Source organism: Haliotis rubra, unplaced genomic scaffold, assembly GCF_003918875.1.
Source record: "Haliotis rubra isolate DU_JTF1 unplaced genomic scaffold, ASM391887v1 Scf1001, whole genome shotgun sequence".
Classification (NCBI taxonomy): Eukaryota; Metazoa; Mollusca; class Gastropoda; order Lepetellida; family Haliotidae; genus Haliotis; species Haliotis rubra.
In genome coordinates, this window is record NW_025764895.1 from 21209 (window position 1) to 46550 (window position 25342).

The window sequence follows — 25342 nt, forward strand, 5'->3', positions numbered from 1 at the left end:
CCTTGCTCTGTCTTGTGACACACCACACTATATATAGCTCCTGTCTCACACGCCCCTTACCCTGCTAGCACTCGAGGTCAGTCCTTGCTCTATCTTGTGACACACCACACTATATATAGCTCCTGTCTCACACACCCCTTATCCTGGTAGCACTCGAGGTCAGTCCTTGCTCCATCTTGTGACACACCACACTATATATAGCTCTGTCTCACACACCCCTCATCCTGGTAGCACTCCTCGAGGTCAGTCCTTGCTCCATCTTGTGACACACCACACTATATATAGATCCTGTCTCACATGCCCCCTTATCCTGGTAGCACTTTCGAGGTCAGTCCTTGCTCCATCTTGTGACACACCACACTATATATAGCTCCTATCTCACACACCCCTTATCCTGGTAGCACTCGAGGTCAGTCCTTGCTCCATCTTGTGACACACCACACTATATATAGCTCCTGTCTCACACACCCCTCATCCTGTTAGCACTCGAGGTCAGTCCTTGCTCCATCTTGTGACACACCACACTATATATAGCTCCTGTCTCACACGCCCCTTATCCTGGTAGCACTCGAGGTCATTCCTTGCTCCATCTTGTGACACACCACACTATATATAGCTCCTGTCTCACACACCCCTTATTCTGGTAGCACTCGAGGTCAGTCCTTGCTCCATCTTGTGACACACCACACTATATATAGCTCCTGTCTCACACACCCCTTATCCTGGTAGCACTCGAGGTCATTCCTTGCTCCATCTTGTAACACACCACACTATATATAGCTCCTGTCTCACACCCCCCTTATCCTGGTAGCACTCAAGGTCAGTCCTTGCTCTGTCTTGTGACACACCACACTATATATAGCTCCTGTCTCTAACGCCCCTCATCCTGGTAGCACTCGAGGTCAGTCCTTGCTCTATCTTGTGACACACCACACTATATATAGCTCCTGTCTCACACACCCCTTATCCTGGTAGCACTCGAGGTCAGTCCTTGCTCCATCTTGTGACACACCACACTATATATAGCTCCTGTCTCACACACCCCTTATCCTGGTAGCACTCGAGGCCATCCTTGCTCCATCTTGTGACACACCACACTATATATAGCTCCTCCTGTCTCACACACCCCTTATCCTGGTAGCACTCAAGGTCAGTCCTTGCTCCATCTTGTGACACACCACACTATATATAGCTCCTGTCTCACACACACCCCTTATTCTGGTAGCACTCGAGGTCAGTCCTTGCTCCATCTTGTGACACACCACACTATATATAGCTCCTGTCTCACACACTCCTTATCCTGGTAGCACTCGAGGTCAGTCCTTGCTCCATCTTGTGACACACCACACTATATATAGCTCCTGTCTCACACGCCCCTTTTCCTGGTAGCACTCGAGGTCAGTCCTTGCTCTATCTTGTGACACACCACACTATATATAGCTCCTGTCTCACACCCCTCATCCTGTTAGCACTCGAGGTCAGTCCTTGCTCTATCTTGTGACACACCACACTATATATAGCTCCTGTCTCACATGCCCCTTATCCTGGTAGCACTCGAGGTCAGTCCTTGCTCCATCTTGTGACACACCACACTATATATAGCTCCTGTCTCACACCCCTCATCCTGGTAGCACTCGAGGTCAGTCCTTGCTCCATCTTGTGACACACCACACTATATATAGCTCCTGTCTCACACACCCCTAAACCTGTTAGCACTCGAGGTCAGTCCTTGCTCCATCTTGTGACACACCACACTATATATAGCTCCTGTCTCCACACGCCTCTCATCCTGGTAGCTTTTCGAGGTCATTCCTTGCTCCATCTTGTAACACACCACACTATATATAGCTCCTGTCTCACACCCCCCTTATCCTGGTAGCACTCAAGGTCAGTCCTTGCTCTGTCTTGTGACACACCACACTATATATAGCTCCTGTCTCACACACCCCTCATCCTGGTAGCACTCGAGGTCAGTCCTTGCTCTATCTTGTGACACACCACACTATATATAGCTCCTGTCTCACACACCCCTCATCCTGGTAGCACTCGAGGTCAGTCCTTGCTCCATCTTGTGACACACCACACTATATATAGCTCCTGTCTCACACCCCTCATCCTGGTAGCACTTTCGAGGTCAGTCCTTGCTCTATCTTGTGACACACCACACTATATATAGCTCCTGTCTCACACACCCCTCATCCTGGTAGCACTCGAGGTCAGTCCTTGCTCCATCTTGTGACACACCACACTATATATAGCTCCTGTCTCACACACCCCTCATCCTGGTAGCACTCGAGGTCAGTCCTTGCTCTATCTTGTGACACACCACACTATATATAGCTCCTGTCTCACACACCCCTTATCCTGGTAGCACTCGAGGTCAGTCCTTGCTCCATCTTGTGACACACCACACTATATATAGCTCCTGTCTCACACCCCTCATCCTGTTAGCACTCGAGGTCAGTCCTTGCTCCATCTTGTGACACACCACACTATATATAGCTCCTGTCTCACACACCCCTTATCCTGGTAGCACTCGAGGCCATCCTTGCTCCATCTTGTGACACACCACACTATATATAGCTCCTGTCTCACACACCCCTTATCCTGGTAGCACTCAAGGTCAGTCCTTGCTCCATCTTGTGACACACCACACTATATATAGCTCCTGTCTCACACACCCCTTATCCTGGTAGCACTCAAGGTCAGTCCTTGCTCCATCTTGTGACACACCACACTATATATAGCTCCTGTCTCACACACCCCTCATCCTGGTAGCACTCGAGGTCAGTCCTTGCTCCATCTTGTGACACACCACACTATATATAGCTCCTGTCTCACACGCCCCTTATCCTGGTAGCACTCGAGGTCAGTCCTTGCTCCATCTTGTGACACACCACGCTTATATATATAGCTCCTGTCTCACACAACCCTCATCCTGTAGCACTTGAGGTCAGTCCTTGCTCTATCTTGTGACACACCACACTATATATAGCTCCTGTCTCACACGACCCTTATCCTGGTAGCACTCGAGGTCAGTCCTTGCTCCATCTTGTGACACACCACACTATATATAGCTCCTGTCTCACACACCCTCATCCTGGTAGCACTCGAGGTCAGTCCTTGCTCCATCTTGTGACACACCACACTATATATAGCTCCTGTCTCACACAACCCTCATCCTGGTAGCACTCGAGGTCAGTCCTTGCTCCATCTTGTGACACACCACGCTATATATAGCTCCTGTCTCACACAACCCTCATCCTGTTAGCACTCGAGGTCAGTCCTTGCTCTGTCTTGTGACACTTTAGTTACTGTCGAGAATTTATGGATGTCAACTTTTTTATTTTAAGGAACATGATGTTTCAGAGTATGTTCTTATTCCTTCATCGAGTGAATGAAAATTCTTGGAAACAGATAGCTATAAGTACATGTGAAATAACAGTGGTAAGATCTCAACAAGGGATGCCAGTAGTTGCTGATTGGTAATGTCAATGGACAAATTTGAAGCCAGGGATTAATCCAGGCATAATGATGAGTTAACAATGGCAACACTTAACAAGGAAGCCAGTGGTTAGTGGCGCTGATGGTAATGGCATTCCTGATGAAGGAGTAAGAATATTCTCAGAAACATTGTATTCCTCAAGATAATTTGACATTAATAATTTCTTGCCTTAATGTGTATCACTTCTAAATGCTGTTTAAAGGCTTATAAGCCTTTTCTTGAGTATAGAGCTCACTCAAGCATAATGCACACCCCTTCTAAGGAACTCATATGGAATCTTGTTTTAAGTAATATATTCAACATATTCGAATGATGTTCTTTCTTTTCCTTATTTGCACAAAAATATTTTGATAAAATCAAATTTTACACTTTCTTTTGCATAAAAATGGATTTTCTAAAAACACAGCTCAGTGTCCACTGACTAAACATATCAGTTCAGTTCCAATTTCAGTAATCCATACAGGATTATGTGTCAATTTGTACCATAAATGTTCTTAGTCAAGTCTTGTGTTGAATAGTTATATTTGTTTTGATAATATTATTACAAAACCCATTAATAATAGTTGTATGTGCACTGCTGTACAATCGGTATGCTTGGACGATAACATCTTGTGTGCCGATAATTTTGTGACACAGAAGTAGAGCCCCCATTTCGCCCGCCTTTCTTTCTGTGTAGGCTATGGAGCGGTGGGGTAGCCTAGTGGTTAAAGCGTCCGCTTGTCACACAGAAGACCCGGGTTTGATTCCTCACACAGGTACAATGTGTGAAGCCCATTTCTGGTGTCACCCACCCCGATATTGCTTGAACATTGTTAAACGCAGCTTAAAACTAAACACACTGATTCACTGCACAGGCTATAGGCAAACTAGCTGTGAAGTTCCCCAACCTTGCCAGCACAATGGTGTCCACGCTGCGAGACTTCCTCGTCAGCCCCTCGCCCATCCTCAGTAAGCTGAACAAGTACGCCTCATCAGAGAGTGGGTCTGGCAACATCAAGATCACAGTGACGGATGAGAGTAAGCCCACTGTGACCACACCCAAGAAGAAACCTGAGAAAAAACAAACTGCTAGCCACACTGGAGAACCTGCGTGACAACGCTATTCACAACATCTGCAGGTGAGATATGGATATCATACATGTAATATTCTTCAAGTGTAATTCGAAAGATGACTTACTGGATTTGATGGTCAGATTTGTGACTTTGTGACAGTGTTCTCAGCAGACTTGAGTGTTGTTTATAATATCAGTCACTAGATTGTTTGGTCCAGACTCAATTATTTACTGCCGCCATGTAGCTGGAATAATGCTGACGACGGCATTAAACAGCAAACCAACCAATGAAATTTAGTAATTTGTGGCTGGAATACTGCTGAATGTGGCTTGCAACAACAAACAGCAAACAGATTCCAATTTGCAGCAGTGTCTGTAAGCAATGCATCATTTGCTCATATTCCATCTCAGGCAAAACTAATTTAAGTCTTTCAACTGTCACACCTATACTTTAACATAGACTTATAACAGGTGTAACGCAAGCATCACTTGTGAAATATGGCCCAGCATTGATGCTGTGTTGATATGCTCAATGTAATTTGTTAATCAGGGTTTCAAGTTAACCTTAACATGATAAACCTACTTCTCTGTGATAAGTAACATTGAGAAAGGACAAGTGACATTTCCTTGTAAACCACCACTTTCACCATCATGCAGATCACAGCACAGGCCCCCGTGTCTTTGCGAGGATTAAAGATTTTATATATACATAAATTTGATATGACCGCCCAACTCGAAATGCTTTACAATATAATACATTATGACAAGGCCGGACACTTCGGTGCACCCCACCCGACTGCTTTGCCGATCACTACGCTACCATCGCATGCAATCGATTAAAACTTCATGTAAACGTAATCATGGATGATTGGCCCATCGAGCACCACTCATGACACCTACCAATTCTTTATTGTTATTTCTGCAAGTCGATTGAAACCCAACTTTGACCCTCAACTAAATGATCTTGACACAAATGGCTGACGATATATCTGCACAAAACGGGGGTGTGGTCAAAGCAAGCCCTCTGGTTGGTCAACTCTGCTAAATCTGCACATTCTTTATAAATTCTCTGGGAATTTTTACTTTCATCGACTGCTGGACTTGGAAGAAAAGTCAGATTTTATTCCAGCAGTGGCTTTTCAAAAGAAAGCATCATTTGTAGATGTCACTTTAACAAACATCAACCAACCAGAGGGCTTGCTTTTGCCCCCCCCCCCCCAAGTTTTGTGCGAATATATTGTCAGCCATTTGTATTTGATATCAAGATCGTATAGTTGAGGGTCAAAATAGGGTTTCAATCGACTTGCAGAAATAACAATTAAGAACTGGTAGGTGTCATGAGTGGTGCTCAATAGGCCAATCATCCATGATTATGTTTACAAAAAGTTTTAATCTATTGCATGATGGTAGCGTAGCAATCGGCAAAGCAGTCGGGTGGGGTGCACCGAAGTGTCCGGCCTTGTCATAATGTATTACACTGTGAAGCGTTTCGAGTCGGGTCTCATCTCAAAAACAATCTTTTATTAATGATTAATCCTCGCAAAGACACGAGGGCCTGTGGATCACAGCTCTGTAGCAGATAATTAGTGTGAACTTGTGAAAATAAAAATGAATGTCCAAGCTTAATACTGATAACTTCTTTTAACAATGGTAGAAGGGACTGTATCGAAACATCACACTCACAGAATATAAAGAGGGTGTTATCCATAAGTTTGTCATTATTATATTACCCAACTTCTAAAATGGCACTCAAAAATTGTCAAAGCCTGTTAATGTAACTGACTTATGATGATTTCCTCCAACATTAAACAGTAAGGCTGTAACGATTCACTCGCATATTCGGTGAATCGAACCGTAGCCCTTCATGAATTCAATTCGTTATTCGTGGTCATCAGAACCAAATATTCATGAATATTTACAATTTTTAAGGGAGTGTGTTTTACTTGAACCCTTATGTCGTTTTTCAAAATGAGATATGCAATATGTACTAGCCTTGTAGTAGCGCAAGTCATGTGAGTTTGCCAAGGCCGCACATGGTACTGTCATCTATAACTATTACATACCAAATTTGAGTGTCATGAGATGACTGGTTATTGCTGTGACAAATGAACACTGTCAACATGGGCATTCCATATTGTGCATCAGTCACTTAACTACAATATTGTATTCGTGAATAATTATTCGTATTCGGTACCCAATATTCGTGATACGTATGATATTCGCAACATAGTGTATTCGTTACAGCCCTATTAAACAGACACCTATTATTTATGGAACTTTATTATTTTCAATTCCAACTCACTCACCCATGTCCTCCTGTCCACAGGGCCCTGAAGGCCGGCCTCCAAGAGGACCCTGACTGTGTTCAGGCCTTTCTGGCCTCCCTTTCCAACAGGCTGTACCGTGCCGAGATGAGTGACAGGTAGGTGTTCATTAGATGGCAGTATCAGCTAGTGGAAAATGGATATTTTCACTTAAATTCTCTTTCAGGAATCAGGGATTTATCAAGACCTTCTCAGAGACTCATAGTCAATGAAGAATATTTTATTTAAATTCCCAAATTCGAATTAAAATTGGTAAAGACCATCTTTTATGCAGATAAATATCAAATGTTATGGTTTTGTGATTCATTTGATAATAGTGAAAACAAACAGGCTTAAATGTCGAGTTTTACATTTTTGCAGTGACTTTATTGTATAATTTTGTCTGCAATGGGTACCAAGTTTGGAATCCTAGATAAATCCCTGAGAATGGTATTTGTTTGGAGGCATATTTCATCCTAGATTATTTGACCTTGTTTTTTACAAGTTTGGTTGATGTATGTTTAATCAATGATTTGATAAAGAAATACAGTAATTTGATCACTCAAATGCATCTGTTTGGCTATGTCCACTTATGTCCTGAGTAGCAACAGGGTGACATTGATTGTGCAATACAATCTTAGCGTTACGATTGTCATAACTCACTGGAAATTATGATGACCTTAGCGCTAAGATCACTTTGTACAATGTCACCCAGGTTGCTAAGTATGTCTTGCATGAAGATGTTGATAGTTTATTAGTTGCATTGTATGCATTGTATGCATCATGAGTGCATGGAGTGTCTATTGTATGGATATTGTCCCTCGCTGCCCTAGATCCTGTATGATAGATCGCTGTATGTGTCCTGCTAGACCCTCCCTCTTGCCAGTTATTTATTGTTTTGCATATTTTACTGAAATAGAATTTTCAAATGATACCTGAAAATGATGCAAGGTTGATTTTGAAATTGATAAAATAAATCGCCACACGAAAAGGAAATAATTCTGTGTGAAATGATAGGATTGGACATGATCGTGTTTTGTCAGGCTGAGGGTATGTGTTCATTCCTCTATGGGGATTCTGGAATATATGCCGGGATTGCTGATATTGCCTGGGTATTGCTATTATTGATGGGATGGCGCTGATATAGCTGGGATATTGCTGATATAGCTGGGATATTGATATTGTTGATAGATGGTGCTGATATGGCTGAGATATTGCTGATATAGCTGGGATATTGCTGATATAGCTGGGATATTGCTGATATTGCCTAGGTATTGATATTGTTGATAGATGGTGCTGATATGGCTGAGATATTGCTGATATGGTTTGGGACACAGCTGATATGGCTGATATTTGGCTCATATAATTGGGACTTTCTGGAATTGCTTGGACATTGCTGATATTGCTGAAATATTGCTTATGTAGCTGAGGTATTGATAATATAGATGAAATATTGCTGAGGTAGCGTTGAGATATTGCTGATATGATTAGAATATTTCTGGTGTCACTTGGATGTTGCTGACATGGATCAGCTATTGCTGATGAGAGGCTTCACATGGTGACCACAAATGGTGTCAAAATTTACTGATGCAGCTCATTTGCAATTTGCAACATTACGGGATTCCTGCTAATTGTACTTACCTTTGTGCTATATTTATAAATATATGCTCTAACAATGGCACAAATTTATAATTTATGATGCGAACTAGCCCCTTCCACGGAGATCCTGGGTGCAGCACTGAGTGACCCTGGCATCAACGCATGACTACCTCCATCATGTATTGGATAGAGCAAAAGATCATTACTTCAGTTCCAAACAGGGCGGTGGGGTAGTCTAGTGGTTAAAGCGTTGGCTCGTCACGCCGAAGACCCGGGTTCGAATCCCCACATGGGTAAAATGTGTGAAGCCCATTTCTGGTGTCCCCCACCGTGATGTTGCTGGAATATTGCTAAAAGCGGCGTAAAACCAAACTCAGTCAGTCAGTCAGTTCCAAACAACTTGCTAAATATTGTACTTTTTGTTACCCTGCCTGGTGCTTGGCATTAAAATGGTGGAACAACACCCAGCTAGGTTAGAGTCAGTAATCTTTGAGTCGGATGTCCATGTATAACTCAGTGTTCACGAATGGTGTTTCAAAGTAACAGGACATTGTGTCCTGTAAGTTTCAGATGTCTGTCTGACCCATTGAAAATTCACAGGACCCACAGAATAAAATTAAACACACATTTCAGATTTAACATTTCTTATAATTGGCATTGAAATTATTAACAAACATAAGATTTATTAACAGCAAACAAGTGTCACATGTCACATATAACAACTTCAGTCTATATCATTGTGACTTCTATCGGACCATTGTCGAATCTGCCGGATTTGTCAGAGGGTCAGACGCTATTCGTGAACACTGATACCTACCAGACGATCTCAGGGGCTTGCGTTGTACAACCAGCATGAGGCTGACTTATCCAAGTCACCCACTCATTTTCACCCTTAAGCTGCAGTAACTTGCCCGGTTGCTTCCCTTAGGTGCTGGGGCGGTGGGGTAGCCTAGTGGTTAAAGTGTTGGCTCGTCACGCCGAAGACCTGGGTTCGAATCCCCACATGGGCACAATGTGTGAAGCCCATTTCTGGTGTCCCCCGTCGTGATGTTGCTGGAATATTGCTAAAAGCGGCGTAAAACCAAACTCAGTCAGTCAGTCCCTTAGGTGCTTGGGCAGTAGGGTAGCCCAGTGGTTAAAGCATTGGCTCGTCATGCCTGGGTTCGAATCCCCACATGGGTAAAATGTGTGTACCCCTTTCTGGTGTCCCCTGCCATGATATTGCTAAAAGCAGTGTAAAACCATACTCAATCACTCACTCAGTCCCTTAGCTGCTGCAGGATCCTGTGCTAATGGAATCCCAGACTCATCTAATTATGATCATTCTGTCAGTTTATGAATCATTTATTCCCTTTTTCAGAACAAAATCACTGTCATTTCCAACTGTCATATTTACCCAAAATTTAGACACAAGGCAATTAAATTAAGTCCAAGTGTAGCTTGTCCCTGACCATGCTTACATATTTTGTCCTTTTTAAAACTTGACTATTTTTTGTTTCGAGGTGCATGCATGGCATGAGGTGTAGCCTGCCTGTTTCTGTTGTTTATTCTTCATTGCTATGTTTGTGCCCTATCAGAGCTGTGAGCAAGTCTGCAGAGGCCCGCTGGCAGCAACTCAAAATGGTGCTGAAATTTGTGCGCCCCAGTTCATCTGAAATCAGCCCCAAGGATGTAGACAGGCAATCTCCTGTTACCTGACCTACTTATTACAGAGATCATGGCAAATTTGTTTTCATGTTCACATTTACACTGCATTTCAAGACTTTTTTATATTTAAAAATGATTGCAATTCATAAACAGAGTATACAGGTCGACACTGAAAATGCACAATCGTGTTTTCAAGCTTCAGACAAGATATGTTTCGTCTGTCTCAATCCCCACCAAATAAGATTCAAACAAAACTATGACAGAACTATTTTATCTCATGCCTATACACTGACCAACTTACTTTGATTACTGTGACCATTTTTCATATTGTTATTCAAATTTGTTTTAGTTCTTTAAATTTTGAATTTGTATGATAAAACAGTGATGTATTTCAGTGCTACTTTATTGCAGATAAATATGACAAAGATTCAATATTTATGTATATTAATGTAAGTTTGATAAATAAATAAATACAGAAATTAAATTAAATGTTTAAATTTAATACATCATTAAAGCTGTTAATTCACTGAAGTATTTACGTAATTATTTTCTGTTAGTTGTGGTACACCTAAGCTCACCTGAAGAAAATGTTCATGTGAGTTCATATCGTGTCATGTCATGTCGTCCGTGCTCTGCCCGTAATTTTAGTAAGCTTTTTTTCTCATTTCAACAACAGGTTGTAAAAGAATAACAATGTTGTTTTTCACCACATTAAAAAGAAAGAATTTTGAATTTTCAAATTCTGGAGTTTGAGGAAGAATGTTGGTTATTTATCTATGCTAGTTATAACATCATCAACATCATAATCTGATGCAGATTTGATCCTGCTAACAAACCAATCAGAATCTAGAATACTAGAAGCTAAAGGTAGAATCAGAATGTTTTCTTCATTTATACAATGTGCGGTGGATTAGCCTAGTGGTTAAAGCATTAGCTCATCACTCCAAAGACCTGGGTTCAATTCCCCACATTGGTACAAAGTGTGAAGGCCATTTCTGATGTCCTCTGCCGTGATATTGCTGTAATATAGCTAAAAGCTGTGTAAAAAATACTCACTCACACATTTGTACAAAAATTGAGGAAGGTGAGCTGCAGAGCCACAGGGCTCTTATTTGTTTTGTATATTGGAGTTTTGATGGCGACATCCATTGGTTCCTTACTGAATAAACTGGCAACATTTATAATAACAATCGTGATAATTTTAGTTTAATCTTGTCCCACAGAGTGACACGAAGTGATCGCATTTGCATGTAACTATATAGACGAAAAGTTGTTGATGAGTTCAAATGTTCATGTGAAGCATGTACAAATTTGGCATGATCTTGATTTTTCTGACACTCCAATTAACATTTTGTGTGATATTGCAGCATCTTGGCACGTGTTGACCTATAACCTTGTCTTGTCCTTTCTTGTGTTTGCCGATCTCAATAAGATCCGATCTTAGTTCTCGCTACAGCTAAACAAAAATATGAGGACATCCCCCTGCAGATCAGAATGACATTTCCTTTGACAATCAGGAGGTTGCTTATAAGATCTGTAAGTGACAGTTGTAATGTGTTTTTTAACCGTGAAACTCAAAAAGTTTAATTTGAGGTATTTCAAAAAACTGTTCAACTAATTCTGTCAAATTCATCTATAGTCTATCTCTCACTTTAGTGAGATATTTTTAACTTAATTACTGTAATACCATCTTGCCATCTATTAGGCATTACTGAATTTTCTTTTGCTCAATTTTAAAATTATGAATAATTATTTTTTAGAAGGTAATCTGAAAAGAAAGTCACCTGTTTGAAACTGATGTTGTAAAGTCATAGAAAGGGGCTTTGTGGCTAATGTTGATTTGGTCATACGTTGGTCACTCAAAGGTTGTGAAAGGTCATTCTAAGATGACTGTTGATGGGACGGCCTCATATCTTTGACATAGCTAACAAGCACTAAGGTCTGACTTAAATGAGAGTTTGTCCTGCTTGTCTATTGTGTGTTGGTAATATGGTTGTCTGCAGACTAACTGGCATTGTCAGACTAAGTATCAATTCTACTCCTAATGGAGTCTGTAGTACTAATGATCCGTAGAGAAGCTTTCTGTAGATACATTCTACTACGGCCAAATATAAACAATGTTGTGGTTCCGATTACACCTCTTTGAAATTTAGGGTAGGTAGGTAGGAAGGAATTTTTGTTTTGACATTTTTTTTAGAAGTAAAGTACAAACTAATAACACATTTATCAATGTGTAATTGTTTATTCAATCAAGCTTGCGACCATCATGTCGAATTTCTCTATCAGAATGACCGATGTCCGTTGGTGCCGGGGAAAAACAATGGTATCTGAAAGCTTATTTTATTCATACCTCGTGAAAAAACTAGGTTCGGCACCAGAATTCAAGGGTCGGTCAGGTAATCAGAACCACAACACTTTCTTTTTAGGCCTACCCTGTGTACAAGTGCTTATATATGCATATAGTATAGTCAGACAGATTCTGTATGTATACTGAACAAGGAAAGTTAGGGAACATGATTATTTTGGGAGATATATTTACTTTGTGAAAACTGATCACAATTTTTTTATGAAAATATCCCTAAAATATTCATAGTCCTTAACATTAATTTAAGGTATAGATGTGTACATTTCACTTGACTGTTTGAGTCTTATGCACAACTTTAAAATTGACGTAATCGTCTTCAAATACAAATTATATTCATTGAAAGTTTTCTTAAATTATCTATTGTGATTTGTATCATGTTTGATTTGCATGTTTCATAACATATTCTTTGTAACCTGTGTTTGTGAGTTTGTTTCGAGTGTTATGTGTCTGGGGAAATGTGCTGGGATGGCATATAATCATAATCTTTTCTGTATTTATTTTGTATTTTTTTACCAATATAACAACAGCTTGATTTAGGGTTCAAGGTTAGAGGGTTCCCCAGTTACCTTTGCTGATTGTATTAGTTGGTGAAACCTTTTGTGAATTCAGGCGATAAGGGCCCCATTCTCACAGTGTGGGGGGTGCGGTTGGGTAGCCTAATGGTTAAAGCGTTCGCTCATTACGTCGAAGGCCCGGGTTAGATTCCCCACATTGGTACAATGTGTGAAGCCCATTTCTGGTGTCCCCTGCCATTATATTAATGGAATGTTGCTAAAAGCGACATAAAACCATGCTCACTCAGTGTGGGTTTGAATTCCAGACGAGACTCAACTGAGAAAGTGTAACCCCAAATACATATATGAACATGTTTTGTTTGACCTTTTTCTAAACAGCATTGTGTTTTCATAACTTCAGCCATATATAGCTTCAGCCATGCCAATTTACACTTGTCAAAGGGGTACACGAAGTATATTTTCTAGACAACCAGTTGATACACTTCCATTTTCGTGGAAGCTGTGGCTAAGTGGGTTAAATCGCTGACTTGGTGTGTTGACAATTAGGTGCCTCACGCTCAGAGTGTGGATTCAAATCTAGATGGGATTCAACCCCCAAAAGTACTAGAATATGTACTTTACTCAGAAAGTGTAATCCCAAATATAACATGGGCTGTTGTAACCGTTGTAACAGGCATCAAAGTGGATTGGGTGGTCAGGCAAGGTGAATATTTGTCCCCTCAACCAGACAGTTCAGAACATTCCTCATAATATCAATCACTTGTATGGTTCAGACTATTATTTAAATGTTGCCATCATCAAGATGATTTTCTTCTGAATATTACTTTAATCAACAAACAATTACTAAACAATAATTTAAGTTTAGAAATGACCCACATTAACCCATGTTTTTGTTGTAAGAACCAGGGCCTAGATTTTCGACTCTCTTAGCTCTAAGATAGTCGTAAGTGCCATACTTTAACATTACCTTACGACTATCTTAGCGTTAAGAGAGCTTCAAAAATCTAGACCCAGCCATAGTAAGTTTTTGGTTGGACGATGAAATGTCCCATAATGCCATGGTGGCTGTTGCTTTCACCCCCCTCTATCCCTCAACACTCTCCTAGTGCTGTGTGAGTGTGGCGCTTTACAGTGATGATAATATATTTTGAACAAAAGCTCACACATCCAATATAAAATGTCTGTAGTGTTGTTTCTTCTCGTTAACAAATTATATACTCTTCTGATGCTTTCGTCTAGTTTTAGATTCAGTAGAAATCAACTTTCTAATTCACTGCATTCATTTTCTTGGGAACCATAGTAACACTTCTTTCTAAACAGCAAAGAATATTATATTCACATTAAATGGTGTAATGCTTATTGTGGCTCAATAATTTTACGATATCGTCTAACAGATCTATGTATCGTAGTATCTGTTTTAATGTTTTTTAACTATTTCTACTCTTTGTTGTCGTGTATACATTGACTTTAAGAGGTTTATAGGTTGGCATAAACATTAAAGCATCGTGAATATCTGATTCATTTTAGGAATGGTTTAACCAAATATGTGTAATTAAAATAATGAGAATTGTTTTGGGTTTCTAGCATGTGCATGTACAAAACTAACAGGTTCACATGGTTTTGAATTTTTATTGAGAATAAACATTTTAATTTAATTTCTTTAACATTTTTTAGAATTAATTCAATCAATTTTAATTTGATTTATAAAATGTTCCTGCTTGGGCATGGTTTATTAATACGGGTTTTCCCATAACAGATATTGAAAGTTTGATTGTACAGTGCTTGACTAATTAGGCTGTTGTATGGACTGATCACTTGAACACTAAGTGATTTTTGTATGTGTGGTACAGGGAATCGACACTGATCTCCACCAACACGATCTTGACACTGGGGCACCTGGCTGTGGGGTTGAAGGACATTCCAAAGACAGTGGAGTCCATCCTCCAGATCTTCCTGCAGCGCTTCTGTTCCCCTCCCTCGCCCCTGGATGTGCTCATCGTGGACCAGCTAGGATGTATGATCATGACTGGATGTGTATGTACCTACAGTTATTTGTGTCGACATGATGGTTCTAGACAAGGCCTACCCCTGATGGGATGATACTGGGTTAGAAGTTGGGAATTCGATTGTGCATCTGTACAAGAAATTTGGAAGTGTTGGAACAATCAGTTCTTGAGATATTTGCTATCAAACGTTGAAATTTTGGAATTAATTTTGAATTATCTCCCCTTTGCTATTGGGCCAAGAGCCTAGAGATTTTTAAGGGGAATATCTACACCTCGGTGCGCATCTGTGTGATTTTTTGTAAGCGATTCGGAGCATTGGTTTAGGAGTTATGTTTGGTATAAAAATCGGCGGAATAATAAATAATAATGATAATAATAATAATAATCCGAACGATTACAATAGGTCTCCTGCCTAGAGGCAAGGAGCCCTAATAAGCATAACGATGAGTGACATCTGCCCCCCAATGAATGTTTCAGTCATGGAATACTTTTGTGTTACTGCTTGTTTCTTGTGGATCCTGTGGATTAATTCAATAAGCGTAACAATGAGTGACGTCTGCCTCCAATGAATGTTTCAGTCCGGGATCTACCAGGAGGTGCTGAGTCTGTTCAGCCAGATCAGCGTGGAGAGCAGCTCCCCCTACAGCAGGGACAAGGATGAGAAGTTAAGGGGCTACCGGTGAGTGGCAACTTCATCATAGGGGAAAATGTTATCATATTTAATCTTAACTGACAAATAACTTTAAGGGCTTTAATTCCGAACCTATTTACTGTACTTCAGGTTTTCATCATATGGGTACAGAATATAACTGAAAATGTAGATACAGTAAACATTTCTGTCTCATTCAAGCAGGACTAACTACAAACGTAGCTTAGTGATATATGGTTTCCACTAGTATTTCTGTTGGTTGTCAACTTATTGTGGTGGTGTGTGGTCTTGTGCATGGAACCCAGGTCAGAAATCAGTTGCAGTAAAGCAACATCGGTCACGGAGAGTCCTTGGATTTGTGACCGTGTTTGGCAGCCGAGAGTCTCTAGAACTTCTGTCCTGCCCCACAATGAAACACACATGACACATGTGGTCTCACCTCAGGCAAGTGATCAACACTGCCTCTATTTACTCAGCAGAAAATGGGTTCCCAGTGGGCACCTTGGTTTATCTGGGGTAATAATGTACCTTATGCCAGTGCATCTTGAAGTGGTGTAAGTATGGTGGATATGCTCTAAGATAAAAGGGATACGAATGAGTCAGTGTTAAATATACTTCGCTCATGTCGACCAAGTGCTGCAGTGTTGCATCGTCTGTGACTTCAGACAGGTGTCTCAGTCCGTGATCAACGCCTTCGCCAACATCGCAGCCAACATCCAGGGTGAGAGTGAGCAGCTGGATCTGCTGGGCCGACTGCTGGAGCTGTTTGTACAGATGGGTCTGGAGAGCAAGCGGGCCAACGAGAGGATCTCTGAGACTATGAAGGTAAGGACTCCAGGTCTGGGAGCTGTGTACAGATGGGGCTGGAGGGCATGTGGGCCAGCAAGAAGATCTCCGAGACTATGAAGGTAAGGACTCAGGTCTGGGAGCTGTTTGTACAGATGGGGCTAGAGGGCAAGTGGGCCAGCAAGAAGATCTCCGAGACTATGAAGGTAAGGACTCCAGGCCTGGGAGCTGTTGGTACAGATTGGGCTGGAGGGGAAGCGGGCCAGCAAGAAGATCTCCCAGACTAAGAAGGTAAGGACTCAGGTCTGGGAGCTGTTTGTACAGATGGGGCTAGAGGGCAAACATGCCCTCCGCTTTTTTCTCCTCCTTTTTCAATTACTTATTTTGAAAAGATTTTGATTGCAGTTCAGATGATTTTAGTCAAGATGTCTGGTCTGGATTGAGTTGTTTCTGTGTTTTCTGTTTTCAGGCATCAAGCAGCGTTGGGAACCTTGGGGTGTTGATCCCAGTCATTGCGGTGGTGAGTATACATGTGCTGTCGTTCATACAGTAGAACCCATGAAGATCCGGGTTAGAATTGATCTTCAGTAACCCATGCTTGTCGTAAGAAGCGACTTGAGGGATCGGGTGGTCAGGCTCGCTGACTTGGCTGACACACATCATTGTATTCCAATTGTGTAGATCGATGCTCATGATGTTGATCAGTGGGTTGTCTGGTCCAGACTGGATTATTTACAAACCGACACCATATAGCTGGAATATTGCTATGTAAAGCATTAAACAACAAACCAACCAACTAATCATACAGTAGATGCCAAAGAAATGCCATGGTGGATGTTCTGAATTCCAAAGCTACCTGTGTTGGTCGTAAGAGGTTACAGGTGGTCAGGTTGGCGAATTGGGAGATAGCTTGTGGTACAGGCTGACAGGAAGCATCGTTATGAATCGGTGATTGTTCAGGTCCTGACTCAATTATTTCCATGTACTGCTGTCATATATCTGGAATTCTACCATGACTTCAGTAAATACTGGATGGATTGTGATTGGTTAATTCAAGTCATTCAGAGGTGTATAATCATGTTATATATTCCTCTGATTTTCCAACACAGTATGTATTTTTTCAAAATCTTAATAATGCGGTTATGGTACATTGGAGATAAACACACTGTGTTCGGTTTTAAATCAAATTTAGAGGTATTATAATTATGTTATATACCTCTGATTTTCCAACACAGTATTATTACCTCCTAATTGTGTTGAGTGTTTTAGTAAATAAGTTGAGTGATGAAGTTGATATTTTCATGTAAGATGATGCCACAAGTGATGGTCTCAATTTAAGGCAGTGATTTTATGTATGTCGACTTTACTTACCTCAGACAAATGCAGTATTACCGGTAAATCACAAAGCCATATCTGTTCAAATTGAATCATTTTCTATCAGTTGACAAGAAGACTGCCTCCTATCCGTGACCCGAACCGCCGCCTCCACAAGCTGTTCCAGGACTTCTGGCAGTACTGTGTAGTGATGGGCTTCACCGAAGAGGAGTCAGGTAGGCTCCCATGTTGTAGGGAGAAGTTGGGCTAAGTAATTATAAGGCGCCGCATCCATAAGCTGTCCGCAGATATCTGGCAGTTCTGCGTAGCAGTTGACGAGTAATCTGTATTCTCATGTTGTTGAACCATTTGGTTGCCTTGACGTTTAAGTGTTCGCTTCTCATTAGGAATAATGCTGGTTATGCTTATCCACATTTGTACAATGTGTGAAGCCATTTTTTATGTCATCTGCAATGGTATACCTTGAAGGATGTTTAAGTTCTGAAAGACATACTCACTCATCAGGTTTATGTCACGCATAAAATTCATTGGCTCCTTGTATGCCCTTTTATCAGAGGAGCGTATGAATTTTGAAGATGCATATCCTTTTTCAATACCTCATCCCTTATTTTTAAAACTAAAACAGAAAACTTCTCAGCCCTGTTTGAAATATACTGAGTCATGAAGTTTACGAACTGGTTGGGGGATGATGTACGAAGGTAGATACTCTGGCCACACATGCCTTAATATCTCCATCAGTGTGATCGCGACATGTTCTGTGATGTTCTGCATGCTGTGGCAGGGTTCTGGCCCCAGGACTGGTACGAGGCTGTGTGCGAGATATCCACCAAGTCACCACTGCTCATCACAAGAGACCATCTTCGTAAGGAGCTCAAGTACAGTGCTGCTCTCCGCAATGATACAGTTGGTCAGGTGAGTTCCACACGATGATGTAGAGCAAACTATAGTCTGTTTGCAGTGAAAACGTACCGATGAATTTCACATTAAACAAAAATGAAAATCAAATAAAGTGAAATTAAGATTGCAAATCCTCATAAGTTTACCTTGCCAATTGAACATTTTAAACTCAGAATTTTATTCATCTTGGGATAAAAGTTGTTTAACAAACGATCATAGTTTCAAATCGCTATTATTGGTTTGTATTACAAGGGGGTAAGCACAGTAGTTGGAACAGTGAAACAAATGCACGTGTGGCACATGATGAGCATTAACTTAGACCAACCCTACTTGTTCTCGGTGTTTCATTTAATGAGCATACCCCCTTGTTATACAAATCAATAATAGCGATTTGAAACTATGATCGTTTGTTAAACAACTTGATGAATAAAATTCTCAGATTTAAATGTTCAGCTGGCAAGGTAAAATTATGAGGATTCGCAATCTTAATTTCAGATTTTTTTATTTACATTTTTGTTTAAAGTGAAATTCATCGGTACATTTTCACTGCAAGCAGACTATACAGACTGGTTTTTCCACAGGTGCACAAACACACACACATGCATCTATGCATACACACAATGAGTCATGGATGCTCTCAAGACATCTTATAACTGTATAATCTGGAAGATGTTCTTAAACCCTGTTTCTCCTCACCTTTGTACAGTTTTTTTCCTTTTCTTCTTGGTTTGAAAAAGGAGGCGTTATAGCAGTGAGCTATAATAAGGCGAACTCCGTTTCTATACAGTCTCAGCCGGGGGATAAGTTATCTCCTGATGACTAAACATTCATGTTTAGTGCTCCAACAATAACCATCTTGCATCATCCTGTGGGTTGCTGCCCAGTGGCCGTATGCATATGTCAGGCGTAAATTCTAGTATGGGCGTAAGTAAAATGTGCGCCTGGGCGTAACGTTAAACCGGTATGCATATCTTAGACGTAGCTAAAGTTACGCCAGGCGCAGCGCTGTACATTTACACCACCTACCCAGCAGGCGTAAGCCAGGCGTAGCCCTGTAATGGCGACAGTTGTTTACCGATATTGCAGTCAACAGTTCTACAGAAACCGTATATTTAGAGAAAGGTTAAACCCTTTAGTAAAAAAATGACGACCTTGATCTGTACAGAAGATTTAGATTCAGGAGAATTGACATTTTCCCGATAGTGGATACAATCAGAGGTGATATTGATTATGGCTCCTATCGCAATTCCTCCACATATTTTAAGTTTGGTTTTCTCAGTTTTCTTTGGCTTTCCATGATTATGACTGAAACGGATGTGTCACGAAGTTTTTTCACGCCCTTTCCCGATGGTTTAAAAACGTTTGATAATCTGAAAATAGCACACTACGCCTCGACGTAAATCTGTTAAGTCGGGCAGAGTAACGCCTAGGCTTGACCAACGTTGTGAATGACGTGTTAGAGCAGGGCGCTGCTAAGCCCAACGTAGTGTGTTACGCCTGACGTTAACAACGCCCGACATATGCATACGACCACAGAAGTGATGACAGTTAAGAAAGTCTCTGGTGGCTCCAGACGGAGGAGGGGAGGGGTAGGTGGGCACATTCCACCTCTATACAGTCACCTAATATACCAGCATGTGTTTTGTTTGAGATTTGGGTATCATGTCGTAATGCTAGATCTGCTGCAGAAAGTACGAGAAATGTCTGCATATATGGAAGGGACGTAACTCAGTAGTGATCCACTGATATGATGCTCTGTTCTCTGCTCCAGGCTGATGTGAATGGGTTCAGGATGAAGATCTGCACCGTCCTGGACAACCCACCAGAAGTTGTGCCCATCATCAACAGACTGAGCTTTGCCCAGCTGACGTATCTTATGTCTGTGTACAAGCTGGAGACCCTCAGGTAAGTCTGCGAGAGAGAGACTAATTTATGACAAATAGTTAAACTAATGTTATCGTTTAGCAGAGGCAGGGAATTATGATAAGACCCTCATCTGCACGAGCAACCTTTGTGAACCTCTTCCTCACTCTGTTCCAGAATCATGCATTCCAATGACCTGTATGCATTCCACGGCTTGTTTGAATACCTCCAGGACAAGACTCTCTACAAAGACAAAGACAGTGAGTGTCTGTTAACTGAGTATTAAATATGCAGGTGATATGTCTGTCTCCTATTGGAATCCATTGGCAGAATAAATTCCCAGGGTTCCGTCCACCTCAATCTGATTGGGTGGTATCATACTTGAAGAATAATGACAATTATTATGGATATACAACTTCTTTTATTCTGTGGAAGGCGACGTTTCGACATAGGTTCTAATGTCGTTGTCATTAGAACCTATGTCAAAATGTCGCCTCATCACAGAATAAAAGAAGTTGTATATCCATAATAATTGTCATTATTCTTCATCAACTCAACTTCTAAAATGCCCATCAAAGAAGTGGTATCATACTTGTTTGATATAGATATGGTTACTTATTCACTGATAGACCTGGTCCATGTGATATGTCTCAGTCTGTCTCCAACTAGAATCCAATTACAGGATATATTTTCTGCTGATTCCCTGCTGATTGGTTGATATCATGCTCCTTTGATAGAGATACAGTTGCTNAGGTCGAGACTTAGTAGAGGACACCATGATATGGCTGGAATATTGTCAATAGCAGCATTAAAAAAATTCACTCAGTCACTGCAAGAGAGAGGAGAAATGAGCACTAGCTTGCCAAAATTGTTGTTCGGTATGCACCATGGATGGGGTTGTAAGGCTTGGTGACTTGGTTGGTAATGTGTATAGTTTGCTACTCACAGGATTCATTAGTGGATTGTCAGATCCAGACTCAGATATTTACAGGCTGCAATCATATACTCCAGAGTGCTGTGCTATGAAACAAAGTAACCTTCAGACAATGTTTGGTGGTATTCAGACTGTAGAAATTCTTTGACAGTACTCTACAGACAGTGTTTGACAATGCTCTGTAGACAATATTGGACTGTGAACTGTCTACAGACAATTGCCAGTGCTCTGTCTATTAATAACATATTTGATGGTGCTCTGTCTACAGACAATGTTTGATGTTGCTCTATCTACAGACAATATTTGATGTTGCTCTATCTACAGACAATGTTTGATGTTGCTCTATCTACAGACAATGTTTGATGTTGCTCTATCTACAGACAATGTTTGATGTTGCTCTATCTACAGACAATGTTTGATGTTGCTCTGTCTAAAGACAATGTTTGATAGTATTCTCTCTACAGACAATGTTTGATGGTGCTCAGACTATAGACAATGTTTGATGGTGCCCTGTCTACAGACAATGTTTGATGGTGCTGTGTCTACTGACAATGTTTGATGGTGCTGTGTCTACAGACAATGTTTGATGGTGCGCAGTCTACAGACAATGTTTGATGGTGCTGTGTCTACAGACAATGTTTGATGGTTCCCTGTCTACAGACAATGTTTGATGTTGCCCTGTCTACAGACAATGTTTGATGGTGCCCTGTCTACAGACAACGTTTGATGGTGCTCTGTCTACAGACAATGTTTGAAGGTGCTCTGTCTGCAGACAATGTTTGATGGTGCGCTGTCTACAGACAATGTTTGATGGTGCTGTGTCTGCAGACAATGTTTGATGGTGCTGTGTCTACAGACAATGTTTGATGGTGCCGTGTCTACAGACAATGTTTGATGGTGCTGTGTCTACAGACAATGTTTGATGTTGCCCTGTCTACAGACAATGTTTGATGGTGCTGTGTCTACAGACAATGCTTGATGGTGCGCAGTCTACAGACAATGTTTGATGGTGCGCTGTCTACAGACAATGTTTGATGGTGTCCTGTCTACAGACAATTAGGAGATAAACGTACTGTGTTTGGAAATTAGATGAATGTTAGACCGAATTGATAGTCTCTAAATTTCATTTGAAGCCGAACGCGTAGCGTGAGGTTTCAAATGATTAATTAGAGACTATCAATCGATCAAACATTCATTTAATTTCAAACACTGTCGTTATCTCCATTCTACCATAACTGATTTAAAATCGAACTTCCTCGTCCTGCGGAAGACACTGCGTAATAATCGGCATGGGATGAGAGGCGAATTGAACTTCGTCTGATAAAGGAGTGGTAGGTTCCTTTTCGTATTTTTGTTAACATTGCAACATAAAAATATTCTGTCCAAAGAAAACATACTACTGTTTATTCAATGCAATAATGTAACACATAAGAGCTTGGTTTTATAATCATAACCCCACAAGACCGAAACCAGCCTATTGTTTTGTGTGCCGTGTTACTGTACCCCCTGTCCACAGTATAATGGAATTGTCTGACCTACTTATTTTCTTGGAAGTAGACAGTTGCATAACAGTTTGAAATGGCGGACGAGCCAGTGTTTACATTTGCGAAAGGTTGAAATTGAAGTGACAGTGGAAAATACTTGACTGACTGTCGAACCTGAACCCTGCAGAATCGAAGAATAGATCCTTTTCTGATGGACCTATGACCTGTAAGTCATCAAAGACTGTTAATTTTAATGACCGGGCGGTGAGTGTCGATCATGATTTCGCGTCGCGTGCGCCACCCGGCATGCGAGGAAGAGTGACAGTACTGCTGCTTTGTGTACCTTCGACTAACTTGGGATTCCTTGGAACATTGTTCGTCATTTGGGACTGGATTGTGGCCAAGCTTTTCAAAGTGTCTGAACATAGCTGCAGTGACAGCTTCGGGGAAGGTGGAAGAGAACTAAATTCTCATGGTTACGTTTTTGACATTTTGAGCGATGCAGCGGGACATGATGGAGTATGAGTGGCAAATTTTGTGTTTAGCCTGACCGTTATCTTCTTGAATTTCCCATTCTAAAGGAAACAAATATACCATTTACCAGGTAGGTAAATGTTTACAAACGTTTTACCGCACAAATAGGGATAGATAGGGATGTATTGTTACAAGGTTTTCTGATTTATATGTTAGATATTGTTTGTTTATGTGTGGGGCTGTGTATTGTTTTTGAGTTTGAATATTTATATAATAGAAGGTAATAATTACGATAGTGAGATCCCATAATAATTGTGGTGGAGAAATCATATAATTGTATTTTTCGAGTTTTAATAAATGTTTCATCAGTATTTCCATCACGTCTGTTGTGTTGATGTTAGTCATGTTGGTGGCCAAGCTGAAGTAGTGCGGCAGGGTTGTATACATGCGCAGTGAAGCGCCGTGAAATCAGACGCATTTTCAATCCAAATTGATACCGTCTGATTTTGTGGCTTGACCAATCAAATTCGAGCATTTCACGTAGCCATGGTAGAATTTTTGATGGTGCTCTGTCTACAGACAATGTTTGATGTTGCTCTGTCTACAGACAATGTTTGATGGTGCCCTGTCTACAGACAATGTTTGATGGTGCCCTGTCTACTGACAATGTTTGATGGTGCCCTGTCTACTGACAATGTTTGATGGTGCTCTGTCTACAGACAATGTTTGATGGTGTGCTGTCTACAGACAATGTTTGATGGTGCTGTGTCTACAGACAATGTTTGATGGTGTGCTGTCTACAGACAATGTTTGATGGTGCTGTGTCTACAGACAATGTTTGATGGTGCCCTGTCTACAGAGAGTGTTTGATGGTGCTCTGTCTACAGACAATGTTTGATGGTGCTGTGTCTACAGACAATGTTTGATGGTGCTGTGTCTACAGACAATGCTTGACAGACAATGTTTGATGGTGCCCTGTCTACAGACAATGTTTGATGGTGCCCTGTCTACAGACAATGTTTGATGGTGCCCTGTCTACAGACAATGTTTGATGGTGCCCTGTCTACAGACAATGTTTGATGGTGCCCTGTCTACAGACAATGTTTGATGGTGCTCTGTCTACAGACAATGTTTGATGGTGTGCTGTCTACAGACAATGTTTGATGGTGCCCTGTCTACAGACAATGTTTGATGGTGCCCTGTCTACAGACAATGTTTGATGGTGCCCTGTCTACAGACAATGTTTGATGGTGCCCTGTCTACAGACAATGTTTGATGGTGCCTGTCTACAGACAATGTTTGATGGTGCTGTGTCTACAGACAATGTTTGATGGTGCTGTGTCTACAGACAATGTTTGATGGTGCGCAGTCTACAGACAATGTTTGATGGTGCCCTGTCTACAGACAATGTTTGATGGTGCTCTGTCTACAGACAATGTTTGATGGTGCTGTGTCTACAGACAATGTTTGATGGTGCGCTGTCTACAGACAATGTTTGATGGTGCTCTGTCTTCAGACAATGTTCGACGTTGTTCTGTTTATCAACATCTTGTTCCAGGCATGTGGCAGTGTATCCTGATCGTAGCAGAGAAAGTGTTCGAGAGATTTCTGGACGTCATTGCAGCTAAGGTGAGATCAAACTTCTGGAACTCCACAACCTACCAGTGGCCTTTGTGTGTCAGAACAGATCCCTAGTAACCTATATTTGCTGTAAATGTGACTTTATAGATCCTGTGGTCAGGTTCATTGTTTGTTAATTGTGTCTTAAAGATCTCCAACTGCAAGGAAATACATACCTGCGTATGTAGATGAAGATTATGGTGTATGCGAGTGAACCTTCCTTTTTTGCATCAAAATAAATGTTTACAGATTTCTACATGCATCTTGTATGCTAAATATGAACAGATCACAGTACTATTGTATTTGCT

At 41.0% G+C, this 25342-nt stretch overlaps 1 protein-coding gene across 1 annotated transcript in view; it reads left to right on the forward strand.

Annotated features, from left to right (window-relative positions):
* The window catches only part of LOC124267082 (phosphatidylinositol 4-kinase alpha-like), an 87733-nt gene that overhangs the window by 15723 nt on the left and 46668 nt on the right, over positions 1 to 25342 (forward strand). Inside the window, 13 exon segments of the mRNA XM_046701918.1 lie at positions 4360 to 4560; positions 4562 to 4623; positions 6884 to 6979; positions 10037 to 10138; positions 14837 to 15020; positions 15571 to 15671; positions 16307 to 16466; positions 16897 to 16947; positions 17869 to 17977; positions 18544 to 18674; positions 20431 to 20564; positions 20700 to 20782; positions 24973 to 25043. Of these exon segments, the coding sequence (XP_046557874.1) occupies positions 4360 to 4560; positions 4562 to 4623; positions 6884 to 6979; positions 10037 to 10138; positions 14837 to 15020; positions 15571 to 15671; positions 16307 to 16466; positions 16897 to 16947; positions 17869 to 17977; positions 18544 to 18674; positions 20431 to 20564; positions 20700 to 20782; positions 24973 to 25043 (1485 nt within the window).